General features: G+C 36.4%; 1 protein-coding gene across 1 annotated transcript; it reads left to right on the top strand.

Annotated features, from left to right (window-relative positions):
* OR4N2 (olfactory receptor family 4 subfamily N member 2) lies at positions 15,563-16,486 on the top strand. The gene has a single exon (NM_001391543.1). The coding sequence runs from the start codon at positions 15,563-15,565 to the stop codon at positions 16,484-16,486; it is 924 nt and encodes a 307-aa protein (NP_001378472.1).
* The last annotated feature ends 3,596 nt before the right edge of the window (positions 16,487-20,082 follow it).

The raw sequence follows: 20,082 nt of genomic DNA on the forward strand, positions 1-20,082 counted from the left end.
TAATTTGTCAGAAATGCAGAGTCAGAGAATTAGCTGATACCTTCAATGGTCTCTACCTTATTAATAACTTTAAGGAATAATCTCTAAATTCAACTATCTTGTACCTTTCATTTAACAGGGAATAATTTGAGGCTATTTCATTTCTCTACCTTTAGGTGGACTAAACTTAAGCCATCCATACTGGCAAGATTTTTCCCCTCTTGCTTCTATAGTAGGAGAGTAAGCACTCCTACTCAGTATCTCATTTAACTGCTTTAGATCCCTTCAATTCAAATCAAACTCTCTTAAGCTATAATTTAATGATTTAGAATGAGGTTACAAGAGAAAGACATCTCTGAGGAATCAGATCATTTCTCCTAAAAAAGGTGTAACTTCTCAGGAGCTGCCTTTTTGTTTTCCTCCCTGCCTCTTTCCTCCCTCCCCCCCTTCCTTATTCCTTCCTTCTTGTTTTCTTTCTTTCCTAGTATTTTCCCACAAAATTATCACATAATTTGGTAGATGAAATATATTCATAAAACTATAGTACAATGTAACAAATGCAGAAAATGTGACATACACTGCATACAATGAAGAAGTTGATATAAACTGACAAACTGCCCAAAGGATGGTTTCTGTATAGGAAAAGAAAGAAAACAAAAAGAGAGAGAGAATTTCACATATCATGCTGGGGAGCAATTTTTTTTAAAGAACTTCTTGGAGAATTTGAATATTCTCTATCACCCCAATACCATCATAATATTTTTATTGGAAGCAATCTTTTTGGGTTATTTTTGCAATACAAAGAACAGATTAATTAAAGCAACTAAAATGAATTGACCTTTGAACTAGTGAAATGACTAAGTCAAGGAGATGTATTTCTATTATGAATTTTTAGTTAAAATTGTGTTAAATTTTTACAAAGTAAAAATGGAGTAAGCACATTTCTTTTGTGTGTTATTCTTAATAAAGTTGGAGAGTTGCTGGATATTCCCAATACTTCAGCAAAGGCATTTTTATTCTGAGGAACTTTTTAGGTTTTGTTTCATAATTCATATCTTTTAAGAATTCTGCCCTGATTATTTTCATCCAATGTTTATTTCTTGTGTACCTTAAATGCTCCTATATATAGTTTATAAAAGCGTATCAGATACTTATTTTTTTCTGGTCTTTGTTTTCTAATGGATTTTATTTAATTTTAACAACTTATCAAGGATATAAATAGTGTATCTTACTTCTTTCCTATTCTCTCTCCATATAGCACAGAAATGGCTGCGCAATACATACTTGTGACAGAGTCGGCCATTTGTCATCCCAATATCCATTGTTTCCTTTTTCCTTAGTGGCAGAGACTTGACATTATTTCTGGTCACCCAGCTAAAATATTGCATTTACCAGGCTCTCTCTTGCAGCTAGGGGTGGACAATATGATGTTAACAGTAGCTTGTGGGTGGGACATTTGAAAATTCTTTAAAATGGTTTCTCTACACTTTAGCCCTTCTGTACATGATCACCATGAACATTTGCTGCATTTATTTACAGTTATTTTTCATGTTACCTTTCTTCTGAAGAAAAGATCGTTCTATCCTTTTTGTAAACAGTTTTTAAAAATAAGCAATAAATAAACTGAAATTACATTTAAAATGGCAGGCCACATTATTTTTCTTTTTCCCTCTTAAGATCTAAATAAAATAATAATAATAACAACAGCAAAAGGGAAAAGAGTTTAGACTACAAGAACAAAGAGAACAGGATAGAAGTTAGATGCATACAAAAGATTCCAGTACATGTTTGGAAAAGAGAAGGCAAAGGTGTGGCAACTGATTTGGCAGAGTGGAAAAGACTAACTCTACAATCTGAGAGAAACACTGAACAAAAACGCACAGATTTATCTCCCAGAATCCCTGACGTGTTTGAGATGCCAGGATACCAGGTAAAGGAAACAGTGGGGTTCAGGACTGGTAATAGTGAGATTAACAGAAAGGAATATTTCAGTCTCCCATCTGCTCTTTCTACATCTCACTCCCAGATACTCACATAGACATATCATTCACAAACAGAATATTGGCATCTTTGTGTTAAGAAATTGAATGGTATTGGAGAAAAATCTTTCACATTCTGCCTTTGGAGATCACAAATGCGATGGCTGCCTCTCTACTGGAACCCTGACAAGAAGCCTACCAATTAGTGAGCTCCGTTCCATTGATCCAGAGCATTTAGTCAAATTTTTGGTGTTTTATTCTTTAATATACATGAGGCAGTTAAAGAAAAAAAAGCGAGTCTTTAGGAAGACCAAAAGGACTCTGGTGGAATCAAAGATAAGACAAGAAGAAATAGATTTTACAAAACCATTCATATCTTCAAATGATGAGAGAAAATACTTTCAATCTTGAAATGAGAAAATGATGCCATAAAAAATAAACAGAAGGCATAGGATGCAATAGAGATGAACGAAAGTAGAGACATAGAAGCCCCAGGCAGGGAAGCTTCAGAAAACAAAGAGAGGAGAGTAAGTATTATCTAAAATGATGTTGGAGCATCTTTGTCATAAATGTATAGTCAATCAGATGGAACAAGTTTATTTATTTAAGGAAACTATATATATTATTTAGAACCCTAACAGAAATTGATGACACAGTCAAGATAGCATAATTGGAGGATGGTTTATTCGCAAAGAGACTGTCTGTAAAATTGTAAGTATAGGGATATGGAGGTATGGCATTAGACATTGCCATAACCAGGTGTTAGAAGCTTCAGAGCTGTTAACACTGTTATGCCTGAAGGGACTGTGAGAAATTGAAAAGGAGAGAGATTTGACATAGACCTTTGAGAGGAACAGTGACCTTCAATGGAAAGACAATTGGCAGGAGGTTAAGGGAATAAATAGCCCTATCTTACTCTTTTTTCTTGAATCACCTGTCAGGGAATATCGTTGGCTGAACCCAACCACAAAACAGATGACAGAAGAGCCTTGTTGATAAAATCCATAAAGGTCTTCTGGGACAGAGTGAAGGAGAAGAGGGTAGTGAGAGGATCTGGTGGGGCAAATGAAGATTTTCAGCATATCTTCCAAAAGAAATATGACATGACTATTAGTAAAAAGAAAAAGGCATACAAGAAAGGAAGTATAATTATCATTCAATACTTGGCTTTATGGAGAAAAATATAAAATCATAGTAATGTTATTCTTACTATATATTTAATTTAAAAATTGATACAATTATATTAGGAGAATGTAAAGAAGAAACATTAGACAGGGTTATATTTGAGAGCTAAATTCTTATTTTGCCATGACAGAAATCAAATGATAATGTTTAAAAGGAATTTACAATAAATAACAAGGTGTGTATTTTATTTAGATAATACAGAGTTAATACTGAAAGTAATAATTTTAAAAAATAATAGAGTATAGGGCAGAAGTTAGCATAATGCCTTCCAGGTTCATCCATGTTGTTGCAAATGCCAGAATTTCTTTCTTTTTAAGGCTGAATAACATTTTCCATTCATCTGTCAATGGACACTTAGGTTGTTTCCATGTCTTGGCTATTGTGAATAAGGCTGCAATGAACATGGGAATACAGATACCTCCTCAAGATAATGACTTTGTTTCCTTTGGATATATACCCAGAAGTGGGATTGCTGGATCACATGGCAGTTCTATTATATGAAGGAAGCATCATACCGTTCTCCACAGTGGCTGTACCAGTTTGTTTTCCCACCAACAGTGCACAAGGGTTCCCTTTTCTCCACACCTTAGTGATAGCCATGCTAACCTGTTTGAGGTAGTATCTCAATGTGGTTTTGATTTGTATTTCCCTGATGATTAGTCATGTTGAGCACCTTTTCATATACCTGTTGGCCATTTCTATGTCTTCTTTATGTATCTTCAGGTCCTTTGCCCATTTGTTTTTTTTTTTTCCTATTAAATTGTATAAGTTCCTTGTATATATTAAATATCAACCCCTTATTGGATATGTGGTTTGCAAATATTTTCTACCATTCCATAGGTTGCTTTTTAATTTTGTCGATAGTTTCCTTTGCTGTACAGAGCTTACTAGTTCAATGTAGTCCCATTTGATTATTTTTTCTATTATTTCCCTTGCCCAGTCAGACATGGTACTTGAAAATATACTGCTAAGACTGATATCGAAGACTGTACTGCCTATTTTTCCTTCTAGAATTTTTATGGTTTCAGGCCTTATATTCAAGACTTTAATTCATTTTGAGTCAATTTTTGTGCATGGTGAAAGATAATTGTCTGCTTTCATTCTTTTGCAAGTAGATGTCCAGTTTTCACAACATCAAATCTTGAAGAGACTTTCCTTTCTCCATTGTACGTTCTAGGCCTTTTGTAGAAATTAGCTATCCATAGATGTATGGGTTTGTTTATGGGCTCTCAATTCTGTTCCAGTGATCTGTGTGTCTGTTTTTGTGAAAGTACCGTGCTGTTGTGATTACTATAGTTTTGTAGTATATTTTGAAATTAGAGAATGTAATACTGCCAGTTTTTTCTTTTTTCTCAGGATTCTTGTGGCTATCTGGGGTCTTTGTTGTTCCATATAAATTTTAGGATTCTTTATTCCATTTCTATGAAAAATGTTGTTGGGACTTTGAGAGGGATTACATTGAATCTGTAGATTGCTTTACAAAGCATGGACATTTTAATTATGTTAATTCTTCCAATCCAAACATGGAGTATCTTTCCTTTTTTTGTGTTTTCTTCAACTTCTTTCAACAGTGTTTTATGGTTTTCAGTGTATAGGTCTTTAACCTCCTTGGTTAAATTTATTCCTAGAGATTTTATTCTTTCTGTTGCAGTTGTGAATGGGATTGAATTGTTTTTGTTGTTGATTTTTTTGAGGAAGATTAGCCCCAAGCTAACATCTGCTGCCAATCCTCTTCTTCTTTTTGCTGAGGAAGACTGGCCCTGAGCTAACATCTGTGCCCATCTTCCTCTACTTTATATGTGGGACACCTGCCACAGAATGGTTTGGCAAGCAGTGTATAGGTCTGCACCACGGATCTGAACTGGTGAACCCCGGGGTGCTGAAGCATAACATGTAAACTTAAGCCCTGTGCCAACAGGCTGTCCCCAGTGGGATTGTATTCTTAATTTCTCTTTCTGCTACTCTATTGTTAGTGTATAGAAATGCAACTGATTATTATATGTTGATTTTGTATCCTGCAACTTTACTGTATTCATTTATCATTTCTAAAAGATTTTTGGTGGATTATTTAGGGTTTTCTATATATGATGAAATCATGTCACCTGCAAATGGTGATAGTTTGACTTCTTTGTTTCTAATTTGTATCTTTTTAATTTCTTTTTCTTGCCTGACGGCTCTGGCTAGTGCTTCCAATACTATGTTAAATAAGAGTGATGAAAGTGGACATCTTTGTCTGGTTCCTGTTCTTAAAGGGATAGCTTTCAGTTTTTCTCCATTGAAAATAATATTAGCTGTGGGCTTGTCACATATGGCCTTTATTTTGTTGAAATACTTTCCTTCTATACCAATTTTATTCAGAATTTTTATCATAAATGGATGCTGTATATTCTCAAATGCTTTTTCTGCATATATTGAGATGATCATATGATTTTTGTTCTTCATTTTGTTAATGTTGTGTATAACATTGATTGATTTGCCACTGTAGAACCATTCCTGCTTCTCTGGAATAAATGCCACTGGATCGTGGTGCATGATCTTTTTAATGTATTGTATTCGATTTGCTAGTATTTTGCTGAGAATTTTTGCATCAATGTTCATCAGTGATATTGGCCTGTAATTTTAATATTTCATGTTGTCCTTGTCTGATTTTGGTATCAGGGTAATGTTGGCTTTGTAGAATGAGTTTGAAAGCTTCCCCTCCTCTTCAATTCTTTCAAAAAGCTTGAGAAGGATGGGTATTGTCTTTTTTGAATGTTTGGTAGAATTCACCAGGGACTTTTATTTTGGGGGAGGTTTTGGATTACTGTTTTGATCTCCTTACAGGTCATTGGTCTATTCAAATTCTCTATTTCTTCTTTATTCAGTTTTGGAGGGTGGCATGATTCTAAGAATTTATCCATTTGTTCTGGATTATCCAATTTGTTAGCATGTAGCTTTTCATAGTATTGTCTTATAACATTTTGTGTTTCTGAGGTGCCGTTGTAATTCCTCCTCTTTCATTTCTGATTTTATTTATTTGAACCTTCTCTCTTTTTTTCTTGGTGAATTTAGCTAGGAGTTTGTCAATTTTGTTTATCTTTTCAAAGAATCAGCTCTTGGTTTCATTGCTTGTTTCTGCTGTTTTTACAGTCTCTATTTCATTTATTTCTCTGATTTTTATTATTTCCTTCCTTCTACCAATTTGGGGCTTTGTTTTTTCTTTTTTCTCCACTTCATTTAACTGCACTGTTAGATTGTTTATTTGAGTTTTCTTTGTTTGTTGAGGTAGGCCTGTTATTACTATAAACTTCTGTCTTAGATAGTCTTTTGCTGTATCCCATTAATTTTGGCATATTGTATATTCATTTTCATGTCTCCAGGTATTTTTTGATTTCTCCAATAATTTCTGCATTGACACAATCATTGTTCAGTAGCATTTTGTTTAATCTCTGCCTGTTTGAGACTTTTCTGGTTTTCTTCCTATAGTATAGTTGTAGTTTCATACCATTGTGGTCAGAAAAGGTACTTGGTGTTATTTTAACCTCCTTAGACTTACTGAGACTTATTTTGTGGTACAATGTGTGACCTATCCTGGGTAATGTTCCATGTGCATTTGAAAAGAATTTGTATTCTGAGGTTTCTGGATGGAATGTTCTAGATATATCTACTAAGTCCATCTGGTCTAATGCGTCCTTTAAGACAAATGTTTCCTTATTGATCTTCTGTTTGGATGATCCATCCATTGGTGTAAGTGGAGTGTTAAAGTCCCCTACTATTATTGTGTTGTTGCCTATTTCTCCTTTTATGTATGTTAATAGGTGCTTAATATATTTAGGTACTCCTATGTTGAGTGCATAGGTATTTACATGTGCTACATCCTCTTGTTGGATTGTTCCCTTTATCATTATGTAGTGTCCTTCTCTGTCTTTTGCTACAACTTTTGTTTTAAAGACTATTTTGTCTGATATAAGTATTGCTACCCAAGCTTTCTTTTCATTGCCATTTGCATGGAATATCTTGTTCCATTCCCTCACCCTCAGGTTGTTTGTGTCTTTAGGTTTGAAGTGTGTCTCTTGTATGCAGCATATATGTGGTTCTTGTTTTGTAATCCAATCGGCCATATTATGCCTTTTGACTGGAGAATTTAGTCCATTGACATTTAAAGTAGCTCTTGATAAGAATGTATTTATTTCCATTTTACTACTTTTTTTCTGAGTGTTTTAGTAGTGCTCTATTCCTTCCTTCTTCTCTTGCTCTCTTCCTTTGTGGTTTGATGGCTTTCTTTAGTATTATGTTTGTGTTCCTTTCTATTAATTATTTGTGTATTTATTAGAGGTTTCTGGTTTGTGATTACCATGAGTTTCATATATCATAACCTATGTGTATAGCATCCTATATTAAGTTGATGATCTTTTTATTTGATCTCTTGCTGAAAACTCTACTCTTTTACTCCCCTCCTCCCACTTTTATTTTTTCAATACCATATCTAACCTCTTTCTTGTGTGTGTGTATCCATTACAGTCTTATCATGGAAATAGATAATTTTAGTACTTTTGTCTTTTGACCCTCATACTATCTTCATAGGTGGTAGATCTGCTACCTGTACTGTATATCTGCCTTTACCAGTGATTTTATCACTTTATTATTATTATTATTATTATTTTCTTATTCCTATTTGTGGTCTTCTCTTTCCCACTTACATAAGTCCCTTTAGCACTTCTTGTAAGGCCATTTTACTGGTGATAAACACCTTTAGTTCTTGCTTGTCTAGGAAACTCTTTATCTCTCCTTCCATTCTGAATGAAGACCCTGCAGGAATAGAATTCTTGGCTGTAGGTTTTTTTCCTTTCAGCACTTTAGATATATCATGCCACTCTCTTCTAGCCTGTAAGGTTTCTGCAGAGAAGTCAGCTGATAGCTTTGTGGGGTTTCCTTTGTATGTCACTTATTGCCTTTTTCTTGAGTCTTTTAGGATTCTCTCTTTAATTATGGACATTTTAATTATAATGTGTAAGTTAATTATAATTTAATTTTAATTATAATGTATAATTATAGTGTGTGTGTTTCTTTAGGCTTATCTTGTTTGGTGCTCTCTGTGCTTCCAGTAACTGGATATCTGTTTCCTTCCATAGGTTAGGAAAGTTTTCAGCTATTATTTATTCAAATAGATTCTCTGTCCCTTTCTCTCTCCTTTTCCTTCTGAGACACCTATAATATGGATGTTTGTGTGCTTGATGTTGTCTCAGAGGCCTTTTAGACTGTCCTTATTCTTTTAAATTGCTTTTTCTTTTCTCTGTTAAGCTTGGCTGATTTCCTCTAGTTTTCCATCCAGCCCACTGCTCTGTTCTTCTGTAATATCTCTTCTCCTCTTGAGTCCCTCTAGTGAATTTTTTGTTGCCAGTATTGTATTCTTAATTTCTGATTGGTTCTTTGTTATATTTTCCATTTTTTTCTTGAAATTCTCACTGAGTTCATCCATTCTTCTCCAGAGATCAGTTAGTATCATTATGACTTTTTGTTTGAACTCTTTGTCAGGTAGGTGGTTTATTTCTGTTTTATTTCTTTTTCTGGGGTTTTGTTCCAATGTCTTACTTGGAACATATTCATTTGTCTCCTCACTTTGCCTCTTTCTCAGTGCTTATATCAATGTATTAGGTAGGTCAGCTATCACTCCCAATCTTGGAGAGGTGGCTTATGTAAGAGATGCCTTATGAGGTCCAACAATGTGCTTCCCACTTGTCTAGACATTCCAGGAGCGATCCTTGTGTGGATTACATGTGTCCTTCTCTTGTGGCAAGGGTTGCTCTTGTTGCAGGTTCCCAGAGAGACTAGGCTTTCCCCCTCCCCAGCTGGTTGTAATGCTCAACTGCTTGTGGCTTCTATGGACCTTCAGTGATTTTTATAAGGTGTGAGAAGCCCAAGCACAGTTAGTTGCAAGGTCTAATAGGACATTCTGATTGCAATTTTTCTGTTAAGTGAGTACATGTCCAGTGTGGCTGGTTTCTAGGCTCAGGGTCTTACAATCACTGTAGGCCTTCAGGCTCAAGGCTGTTGTCAGCTATTTCAGGATTGCAGCTGAGTGGGGCTGGCCCCAGGCATGGCAGCACCCAGTTTGCTCAGGCTTTGGAAGGCAGGGCCAATCCCCTATGTGGCTGTTTGAGAAGAACAGGTCTTTGGCCACTGAGAAGACCCACTGCCCACAGAGACAAACTCACTGACAACAAAGTCCTGCTTGGTGCACACACCCTGACCCACTGAAATGGACCCAGCCACCCCACTGCAGAGGCCCCACACACTCCACCAATGCCCCATACAGACCACCTGCTCCTTGCACATGCCCTGCCCCACAGAGGTGGACTCACTCACCTGGCTGCACAGGTTTCAGGTATCCCACTTATGTGGTCCCAGAAGTTGCCTGATGCCTTGCTGTTTGGTAGGGCCAGCACCTACGTTGGTCTGCCTGCCAGACTGGGGTAATCTAGTGGATGGGGCAGACCTCTGGTCTAACAGGCCAAGGGAAGAATTCCAATGACATCTAACAGTGTCTGTGTCAGCATGCCTATACTAGGTCACAATAATGGCTACTGCTATTGTCTCAGTCCCAGGAGAGGTCTCATCTTTCACTGAGATGCACCCAGAGTTTATCAGGTGAGTTTCTTTTCACCAAAGGACTGTACATCTTTCTTGTGATTTAGGTTGATTTCTGAAATGGGTGAATTTGTGCATGGGCCTTTTAAGAGCAGACTTTTTTTCTGTTATGTCTCATAGCTTTTCTGTGAGAAATCCCTGATGTAGCTAACAGACAGCAAAGCTAGATGTTATGACACTTGTCTCAGTTATGCTGAGTCCAAAAGCTGCTTATAGTGGTAACACTCCCTTTCCTAGATCCTTCACTCCTCCAAGACATCTTCAGAACTTTAGATTGCTCCCAGCTAGCTGTGAAATTCTGGGACTCATGAAGGTGGCGTTTTTTTCTCTCCAGAATGGAATTTCTGCCTCTTCCACCTAAATCAGCACTGACCCTTGTTGCAGAGGTTCTTTTTATCCAGTTTTCAATTGTCTCTCAGGGGTAATTTTTCCAAGAGTAGTTGTAAATTTGTTGTGTCCATGGGAGAAGACAAGTTCAGATTACACTTTAAAAGGTGGTGGTGTCACCATCTTGACACCATCCTGATTTTTCAAAATATTATTTATCTTGATGACTAAAGTTTTTAGTTGCTTGGTAAATTTAGTGCCTGGGGCAAGTACCTCAGTTTACTCATCCTCCTCTTGGCCCTGCTGGCTTTCTTGATATATATGTACCAATAATCTCCCATAATTTATTTACTTTTTTTATTTTTGAATTTTATTATAACATGTAAATTAACTTTTCTTAACCTTCTATTTACTTTTAACCTAATAAATGAGGTTCCAAGTAGGATTCTATTTTCTCATTCACTGATAGGATTTTGGTGATTGGATTCATAATTATTCCAGTGTGGCATTATGTGATACATTTTACAATATTTATTCCTTAACAAAGCTCTGCCTAGTTATGCTTGCCTAATTTAGTTAGCATTCTAATAACTCCCTTTGGAAATGTTCAATCAGGTCTTGGTAGTCTCAAATCTTGAAAGCACTTTCTCCATTGCATCATAAAGAGTTAGAGGAGGTCTCAAAATCTAAGTTTCCCTATGTAGAACAAATATTTATGAACAATGACAAGAATGATCAGTTAATGTTTTATTAGGGGGATGGCTAATTTGTGAGAGTTACATAAAACTCTTGGAGACTCAAATTTCCTGGGTGGTGGATATTCATATTTACAAGAAACAAGAAGGGGAACACAATAGAAAAAATACTGCAACTATTCTACTGGTTCACCTGCTGCCTTGGAATACAGGTCAGACTTTCAGTAGGAATAGCCGGAGACTGGGTCTAAATTCAGCAGTGCGGCATTTCCTACCCTCTCCCTCAATAGAGCTCTATTTGCTCTTGGTGTTTAGAATTACTTTAATGGTGGATAAAAATTTTCATTCTATTATTATAATTAAATGAGATGATCAGTAGCCTTTAGATAAGTTGACACCTGGTGTTAAAAGTAAGAAGCATACAAATAACTGATATATTTTATTTTCCTTAAAGTACAGATGAAGGGAGGAAGATGCAGGACGAATAGGTTAAGTGTTCTAGAGAAAAAAGTTAACAGACTTTATGATTTTGCAGATGATTAACCCATAACTCTAAATTTCATACTCAACATATTTGAGAGCGTCTTCTGTTGTTTATGGTTCTGTTTTTCATCAACATTGGGCTTTGACAGAGAGAAAGTTGTGCAAGTGAGAAAAGCTTGATATACAAACTACTGATTGCATAGGCAATTTCACACGAAGTCTTTACCGCACCTCCACAATTTCTTCTCTCTATTAATCACTCAGATTTATGCAGCTCCATCACACAAGATTTACCCTACAGACATTGACAGAGGATCTACTGGCAATGGGTCCATTCAATAGAGCTACCTCTTAACATTTAAATATTTTCAGGGTTAATTTTGGTCTAAATACACTTGAATAAGTTACTTATTATTACCATCATCCATTAGTTTTATCCTAATATCCCTATCAAATAGAAGGAGTCAACACATTAGTCATAGATGAAAACTCAGCCTTCTGAAAGTAAAGTGACTTTCCCAGGGTCATACATTTAGTGAATAGCTGAGCCAAGGCATTAGAATTAGATAAAATGATTCCAAACCAAGGCTATTTCTGCATTATTACATTGCCTAAAAAGCTAACATTTGAAGGGAATTCAGAAGTAATTTAATGGAACCATCCACTTTTGTTGATGAGAGAATTTCCTGGCTGAAGACCTATACATTTGTTTAGCACTTTCTATATCCATTATAAGCATCAGTATCAATTAAACATTTGATCAGGTCTTTCAGGCTGATCCAAATTTTTCATAATATATAAAACTTGTAAATTTATATTTAAATAATTTACAAGCTTCAATCAACATGCTGATACATACCACACTCAAATTCTTGGAAACTGTGTTAAATATATTCATTTCATTAGAATTATACTAATGAGATTTGCCTTTCTTAAAAAAGGTAAATCATATCATTTTACCCAGTTCACTTATACACAGAAAAATATATGAAGAAATGGGAAATAATTAGTGGTTCATATTTGTAAATTGCGAGGATACCATTCAAGAGAAAATGGTTAGTACTGAAGAGTGAATTATACATTTTTATTTTGTAGACCAAATGTTTAGAATAGAAGATGATGGGAAGCATATACATTGCTCATGTTTGCTTGAAAGAAACAATGAGGGTTTTTAAAATTTTTGTCTTTAGATATAATGGCAAAACAGCACAGGATATAACGGAGCTGCAAGTAATATGAGGACAAGTAGAAAGTGAAAAAATCTCAGAGTGAAAGAACATGGATAAATGAGAAAGAGACAAGAAAATGATAGAAAGAGCAAGATGCAAAGAAAGAAAAGTAAATAGGGAAAAAAAAATTAGATGAAAATGAGAGACAATATATTAACAGCAGAAAAGAAACCACAATCAAACATAGAAAAATAAATTAGAAAAATAAAGGCTTGGTGATGAATGAAAGGAGAGAGAAGGTGAAACGAGGGAAAACAAGGAAAGAAGCATGAGGAAGTGTTTCAGAGATGAGGAAGTAAGCCCCTTGGGTTTCTAAACGCCTGGCTCTGGGAGCTGGTCTGACAATTTCCACTCCAGGCCACACAGTGTTGCCTCTAGATGCTTGTGTCTTCACCCTTCTCCCTCGCCTTCCCTACTCTATTGTATCATCGTTGCCAGAGTCAGATGAATCTCTGAATTACCTGAAATGGTAAAGAAGATTAGAGGTATAGTGGTGAGGATTTAGATTTCTACTTTTGTGTCTTCTGAGAACACTTTTCCCACTAATTTGGCTAAAATAGAATATTTTTTCCTGAAGAGGGCACTAATTTTAGATTTTTTCCCTAGAAACTTATTTTATTTTACTTAGAGAAATGCTCATCTGATACATAGTCTCTGGGATCTATGCCAACCACCGTCTCAGAATCACAGGTACAGAAGGTACATAGATGAGAACAGGACGGGGGAAGAAAATGGATCAAATATGACAGGTAGTATGGAATCCCATCTGTTAGGTAATAGTGAGAAAACAGAGATGAAAGACAGGAAACAGAGTGAAAGAGCCTATAACCCTCAATCACAAAGACCCTCAGAAATCCCCTGAAGTCTTAGACGTATCATTAAATAGTAATATATCATGAAAGCCACCGCCCCCCCCCCCCCCCAACACCAACTGAGCTTGTGGGATCAACAAAACCTGAGTAAGTAGAAGGGGACTCCTGAGTGTATTTTTATAGGAAGACAATGGAATGAATGTTGAGACAAAAGGTTGCCTAAGTGGAGAAAAGAAGTGAGCAGAAAAGCTAATTCTGAGAACCTGCAAAGTATTTTTTTCTATTAAAATTTTGTGTAGTTTCTGCTTTGCCTTTGTGTGTGTGTGGTGTATGTATACATATATATACTAATATGTTGAAGTATGACTTTTATAAATTCCACCTGTGGCTGCTAGTAACACATGGGAACTCATATATTGACCTCTTTATTCAGCTCTAGAGATGCTTCAAGCAGATAATTTTAATGTTTTCTAAAATATGTACCCTAACAATGCACTATATAGATTTACTGGGGGCTGTTTTTCAACTTTTCTACTTATCTCCTCTTCTATTTCCCCCTCACCTTTCTCTCTTCCTGTCTTTCTTTTCCAAGTACTGACTCACTAGCATTTTCCTTCAAAGATTTTCCTTCTTCTTTGTACCCCATGTTCAATAGAACTTACTTAAAACAAATGTGCTATTTAGCTAAATAGTATGGGGATGTTGGTATATATTACCTTTTACTTTTCTTCAGATCAGCAATTTTCAAACTTTAAAAACATTTCATACCCATAAAACATTTTTGAGCATGTACCTTAAATATATGCACATTGATTTTAAAGTGTATATGTACTAATATATACTGCAAATATTAAAAAGCATTATTTTGAGAAGAATAAAATTAAAATGCAGTGTTATATGCATATATATGCATAATTATATACCTGTACTAAATATTTATAAAATACTATTTTCTTTGCACTCCTCAATGGATCATTATGTGCCCCTTTTGGAATGAGCATATATCACGGAAGTGAGACATAAATCAGTATTTCCCACCATAACTAGTATTCTTTTATTTAGACATAGTTCAACCTCTAATTCTAAGCCCTTTAAAGGAGTGATTTTAGATTAGAAATATTATTTTTAGTTATTCAAGTACACAAAAAAGAGCATCCATTGATTAAAGCTGGTTTAATAATGTTTTTATGTGTTTAAACTAAATAGTACACACCTTCATTCTTCTACTTGTCAATCCAAACAAAAAAGAAAAGTCATTCTAAACTTAAGTAATGTAACCACAGTAGCTTTAGTTTTCCTGTTTTTGAAAGGAATAGATTAGACTGTAGAATCTTTATTATTATTCCCATCTCTTTTATGCTATTACTTTATGAATTCAGGTAATTAATTTTCAAAAATTTTACACTGGCATATTTTGTATTACAGCATTTGGTGTTTGAAAAACTCTCCCTTAAGTGCCATAGTGGGATCAGAGAAAGAGGGAGATTGGGAAAATATAATACGCAACTGAGATTCAGAGGCTGTTAATTAAGCTGCATGAACAAGGTATGGAGCGGCTACATAAGTGGTACTTAACTAGGGATACAGCAAGGAAACCACCTCCAAGTTAGGTGAAAAGTAAAGTTATTGTTGAGATCCTGGTGATCAATTTGGAATCAGAGTAATACAAGGACACAAGAGCAGAGGAGGACAAGAAGGAAATTAATAAGAGAATACAGAGTGCAAGGCAGAAAGTTATTAGGCAGGAAATGGGAATTCCACAGAAACTGAAGAAAGGAAATTTTTTGTAAAAATTTGGGGTTGGTAGATGAGGAGAAAAGGGGTGTTTATTCAAGAAAAGAGCTCGGCTGCAAGCACAGTACAACCACAAGAATGCAAAGATCTTGATAATTGGAGTTAGGTTGTATCTCATTCAGGAAACTTCTCTTTTGGCTCAGGAAGGTAGGAATTCCAAGGTGTGGTATGACAGACTCTTAATGTGGAGAACTGTCCTATAGAAGCATATGGTTGAATGGCAATATGCATGTGGCTTTGGGAAGAGGATTTTTGTTTGTTTGCTTGCTTTAAATCTAGAGAAAGGAAAGGTTTGGAGTTTACCCAGGATATTGGAGAGGGTTGAGACATGTTGCTTTTAGCTGAAGTGATGGATATATGTCAAATATTTAACTACAGAAGAACTAAGGTCTAGATGGAAGAAATAGTCGTAACAATAAACTCTGCTTCTTGATGCACTACAGACAGAGGAGATGGAGAGCAATAACAGTACAGTGGTGTCAGAATTCATACTCCTTGGTCTTACCCAATCTCGAGATATTCAGCTCCTGGTCTTTGTGCTAGTTTTAATTTTCTACCTCATCATCCTCCCTGGAAATTTCCTCATCATTCTCACCATCAGATTAGACCCTGGCCTCACAGCCCCCCTCTACTTCTTTCTGGGCAACTTGGCCTTCCTGGATGCATCCTACTCCTTCATTGTGGCTCCCAGGATGCTGGTGGACTTCCTCTCTGATAAGAAGGTAATCTCCTACAAATGCTGCATCACTCAGCTCTTTTTCTTGCACTTCCTTGGAGGAGGGGAGGCATTACTCCTTGTTGTGATGGCCTTTGACCGCTACATGGCCATCTGTCGTCCTTTACACTATTCAACTGTCATGAACCCCAGAGCCTGCTATGTCTTGCTCTTGGCTCTGTGGCTTGGAGGCTTTGTCCACTCCATTATCCAGGTGGCCCTCATCCTCCACTTGCCCTTCTGTGGCCCAAACCGACTGGATAATTTCTTCTGTGATGTGCCTCAGGTTATCAAGCTGGCCTGCACGGACACCTTTGTAGTGGAACTCCTGATGGTCTTCAACAGTGGTCTGATGACCCTCCTGTGCTTCCTAGGGCTTCTGGCCTCCTATGCAGTCATCCTCTGCCGTGTACGTGGGTCCTCCTCTGAGGGGAAGAGCAAAGCAATGTCCACATGCACTACCCATATCATTGTTATATTTCTCATGTTTGGGCCTGGAATCTTCATCTACACTCGCCCATTTAGAGCCTTCCCAGCTGACAAGGTGGTTTCTCTCTTTCACACAGTGATCTTTCCTTTGTTGAATCCTGTGATTTATACCCTTCGAAACCAGGAAGTGAAATCTTCCATGAAGAGGTTGTTTAATCAGCACACAGCCTAATTGAAGGCAAAACATAATATGAAAATCAAGACTGGAGCATTTCATCCAAAATTTACTTATTCATTTCCAAATACTTAATTTATTGAGCAGCTCTCATTTGTCAGGACTATTCTAGGCTCTGGGAGAAAGAGCTATTAGAGACAGGTAAAGTCACTGCTCTCTTGGAATCTAGTGGGAATAGACAGCCCATTAAGATAGAAAATAAACAGCATGGTTTAAGGGAGATATATTGTCCTGAAGGAACTAAAAAGAAAATCAAAATGATAGCTAGATAGGTAGGTAGGTAGATAGATAGGTAGACAGACAGATTGATCGATAGATAGATTGATAGATGATAGATAGAGAGTGTGGGGTGGAGGTAATCAGTTTACTTTCAGTCTTCAAGCAGGCCCTTCTTGAGGAGGTGACATTGGCTGCTATCTAGATAAACTGAAAGAGTCAACCATAGGAATGTCTGGAGGCAGGAAATTCTAGGCAGAGGGAACAGATAATGCAAAAACCTGAAGATGGTAACAAACTTGGTACATTTGAGGAACACCACAAAGTTCAAATTGATGAGGTATAATAAGTGCATGTGAAAATAATTAGAATTAAAGTTGGAGATATTGGTAGCGTCCGACACACATATGGGTCTATGAAGGGAATGTAAAGAGTTTGATATTTTTCATGATTATAAGAAGAAATCGTTCTAAGTCTTTATGCAACATAATGATTTCAGTTATCCAGTTTCATAAATGACTTAGGGCTGTAAACTCAAGATTCTGTACAGATATCAAAGAGTTTAAAATATCATGAGGGAAATATTATGCTTATAAGTATATTCTGAAAGAAATTAAACTGCAAATTTTTCTTCCATAATTAGAGGAAGGCAAAAAATCTGGATATTTTCATATGCAAAGATCATCGAAACATTTTACTTTCTTTTTTTTCAGAACTTCATGATTATTTCTAGCAAATTTTCATGATTCCTAGCTGTTTGTTGATTTCAACCCCAACTGATTTCATGCTGAACATAATGATAATTCTTTGGTGGATCAGTCAGGAATCTATCACAGATAGCAGAAGCCATTTTAGTTATTTTAAACATAATGTGATTTAATATGGAGAATTATATGCTTACAAAATAGTTGAAAAGTCTAGGAGAAAACACTATAGGTTGGGCATCCAGAGACATCACCCAGAACAACACAGGAGACCCAGGCTGTCAAAGGAGCTGTTCTTGCTGTAATCTTTGCCAGCTGTTGTCTCAAAAATACCACCACATTAGCCATAAGACAAGGAACGACACAATGACCTAGAGCCTCTGTGTGCCTATCAGATCTCACCTAGCAAAACAGAAGTCTCAACCGCTAAAACCTCTATGCCTAATTAAATTATCCAAATTCAAGTTTCTTATGAGTACACTGAATGGGCAGCATCCAAAACAAATCTGGAACCCAAAATGCAAAAGATTTTGAATTAATTTTTTTGTATTTTATATTTTAAAATTAATCAAATATTAAAATATAAATGATTTGCATGATAAAAATATTTAGGCTATAGAGAAAAAATGTCTTCATATCTGAGATATCTCCTTCCTTAGCCTCACTCTCAGCTTCTCACGTTGTTTCCTATTTCACTGAGAAAAGAAGAAGAAAAGAATTCCTCAAGCTCCTAACACTACATCTACCCTTTTATCTGCTTCTGAAACTGTTTTCTTTCATCTCTCCTCAGACTGGATGACCTGATATTGCTCCTAAAAAAGTCATCTCCTCCATCTGTGCATCAGAATCCATCCCCTCTTTCCTACTGTGGTCAATTACTTTGGTAATTCTTTCTCTCTTCCACATCATCAACTTTTTCCTCCCTATTGAGTTTTCCATTAGCATATAACCACATTTCTTTCATCTTAAATAAAACCTCTTTGTAACCTTTCTCTCTCCATATATTACCCTAATTTCTCTCCTTCCTTTTATAGCAAAGCTCCTCAAAAGTTGTTTATGCTTAGAAATAGATTTTTTAGAGTAGTTTTAGATTTACAGAGAAGTTGAACAGAAAATAGAGTTCCCATACACCCTCTGGCCCCCACTACACACATGTATTTGCCCCTATTAATATCTTGCATTAGTGTAGTACTTTTGTTATAATTGAACCAATATTGATACATTATTTTAAAATAAAGTTCATAGTTTACATTTGGTTCACATTTTGTGTACGATTTTATGGATTTTAACAAATGCATGTCACATATCGAGCATTACAGTATCGTACAGAGTAGTTTTACTGTCCTAAAAATCCTCTGTGCTCTGTGTATTTATCCTGCCCTCTCCCCCAAGCCCCTGGCAACCACTGCCCATTTTACTGTCTCTCTACTTTTGCCTTTTCCAGAATGTCGTATAGTTGAAGTCATATAGTATGCAGACTTGTCAGGCTGGCATGTTTATACTGTCTGCTTCAAATTTCTTCCCTTTTCAACTCACCCAATCATGCCAATATAACAGCTTTTGTCATGGTCACAAATGATGCCTAGTCTGGTCTCATCACATTTGACCTCTGAGCAGCACTTGACACAGTGGATCACTGCCTTCCCAGGACTCTCCACTTTCATAGTCTCCTCTCTACCTAACCAGCTGTTTTTTTATTCTTCTTTGAGAGTTTTTCCTTAGCTACTTAGCTTTCTTGGCTTTAAATTCCATCTATATGTTGATAACCTCTACGCATAGCTTTCTCATGAACTCTAGACTCCTCTGCTCAGCAGCCCATGCCACTGCCACAGCTCTACTTTCATTTCGTAGTATTACCTCAAGCATAACATCCCAGACTGACCCTTGATCTTCACCACACCCTTCTCCCCACCCCACACTCCATCTCAGTTAATTGCAATTCCATCTTTCCAGTTTCTGGTCCAAAATTTTGGATTCACAATATTTTAGAAATATTTTCTCTCATATTCCACATCCAATCTGTTAAAAAATCTAGATTAACTCTGCCATCATAAAATTGCCTGATTAGATCATCTCTCCCTCAAATTCTACCTCCTAGACCCAAACCACCATAATCTTGTGTGTACGTTATGGCTGTATCCTCTTTATTGTTCTCACTTCCTCTGTTGTCTCATTTTGGTTTATTCTCATCTGAGCATCCAGAATGCTCTTGTTCAAGTAGTCATGTCATTTCCCTTCTCTTCTCAAGATCCTCAGTGAGTTTCATCTTACTTAAAGTAAGAGCTAATGTCTTTCCTCATTGTCTATTAAGATCCATACGACCTTATCTATATGCCCCAACTCCTAACCCTTTCCACATTCTGACATCTTATCCTACTACAGCCCATCTCACTCACTCTATTCAGCCCTACCCTCCTCCTGATCCTTGAACATGCCAGGCTGCTCTCTACTCTGGACACTTGACTTGCTGTTTCCTCTGTCTGGAAGGTGTTTCCCAAGATATTGGCATGATTCACTTCATAATTTCTTTCACAACTTCCCTCACCTTCCATGTGAGAACTTCCCTAATCACCCTATTGAAATTTGCAATGATCTCCCACAAAACTCCATAACCCACTTCCCTGCTTTACTTTTGTCCATACGATTTATCATGTTTTAATATGACATATGTTC

The sequence above is a fragment of the Equus caballus genome, chromosome 1 (genome assembly GCF_041296265.1).
Source record: "Equus caballus isolate H_3958 breed thoroughbred chromosome 1, TB-T2T, whole genome shotgun sequence".
Lineage (NCBI taxonomy): Eukaryota > Metazoa > Chordata > Mammalia > Perissodactyla > Equidae > Equus > Equus caballus.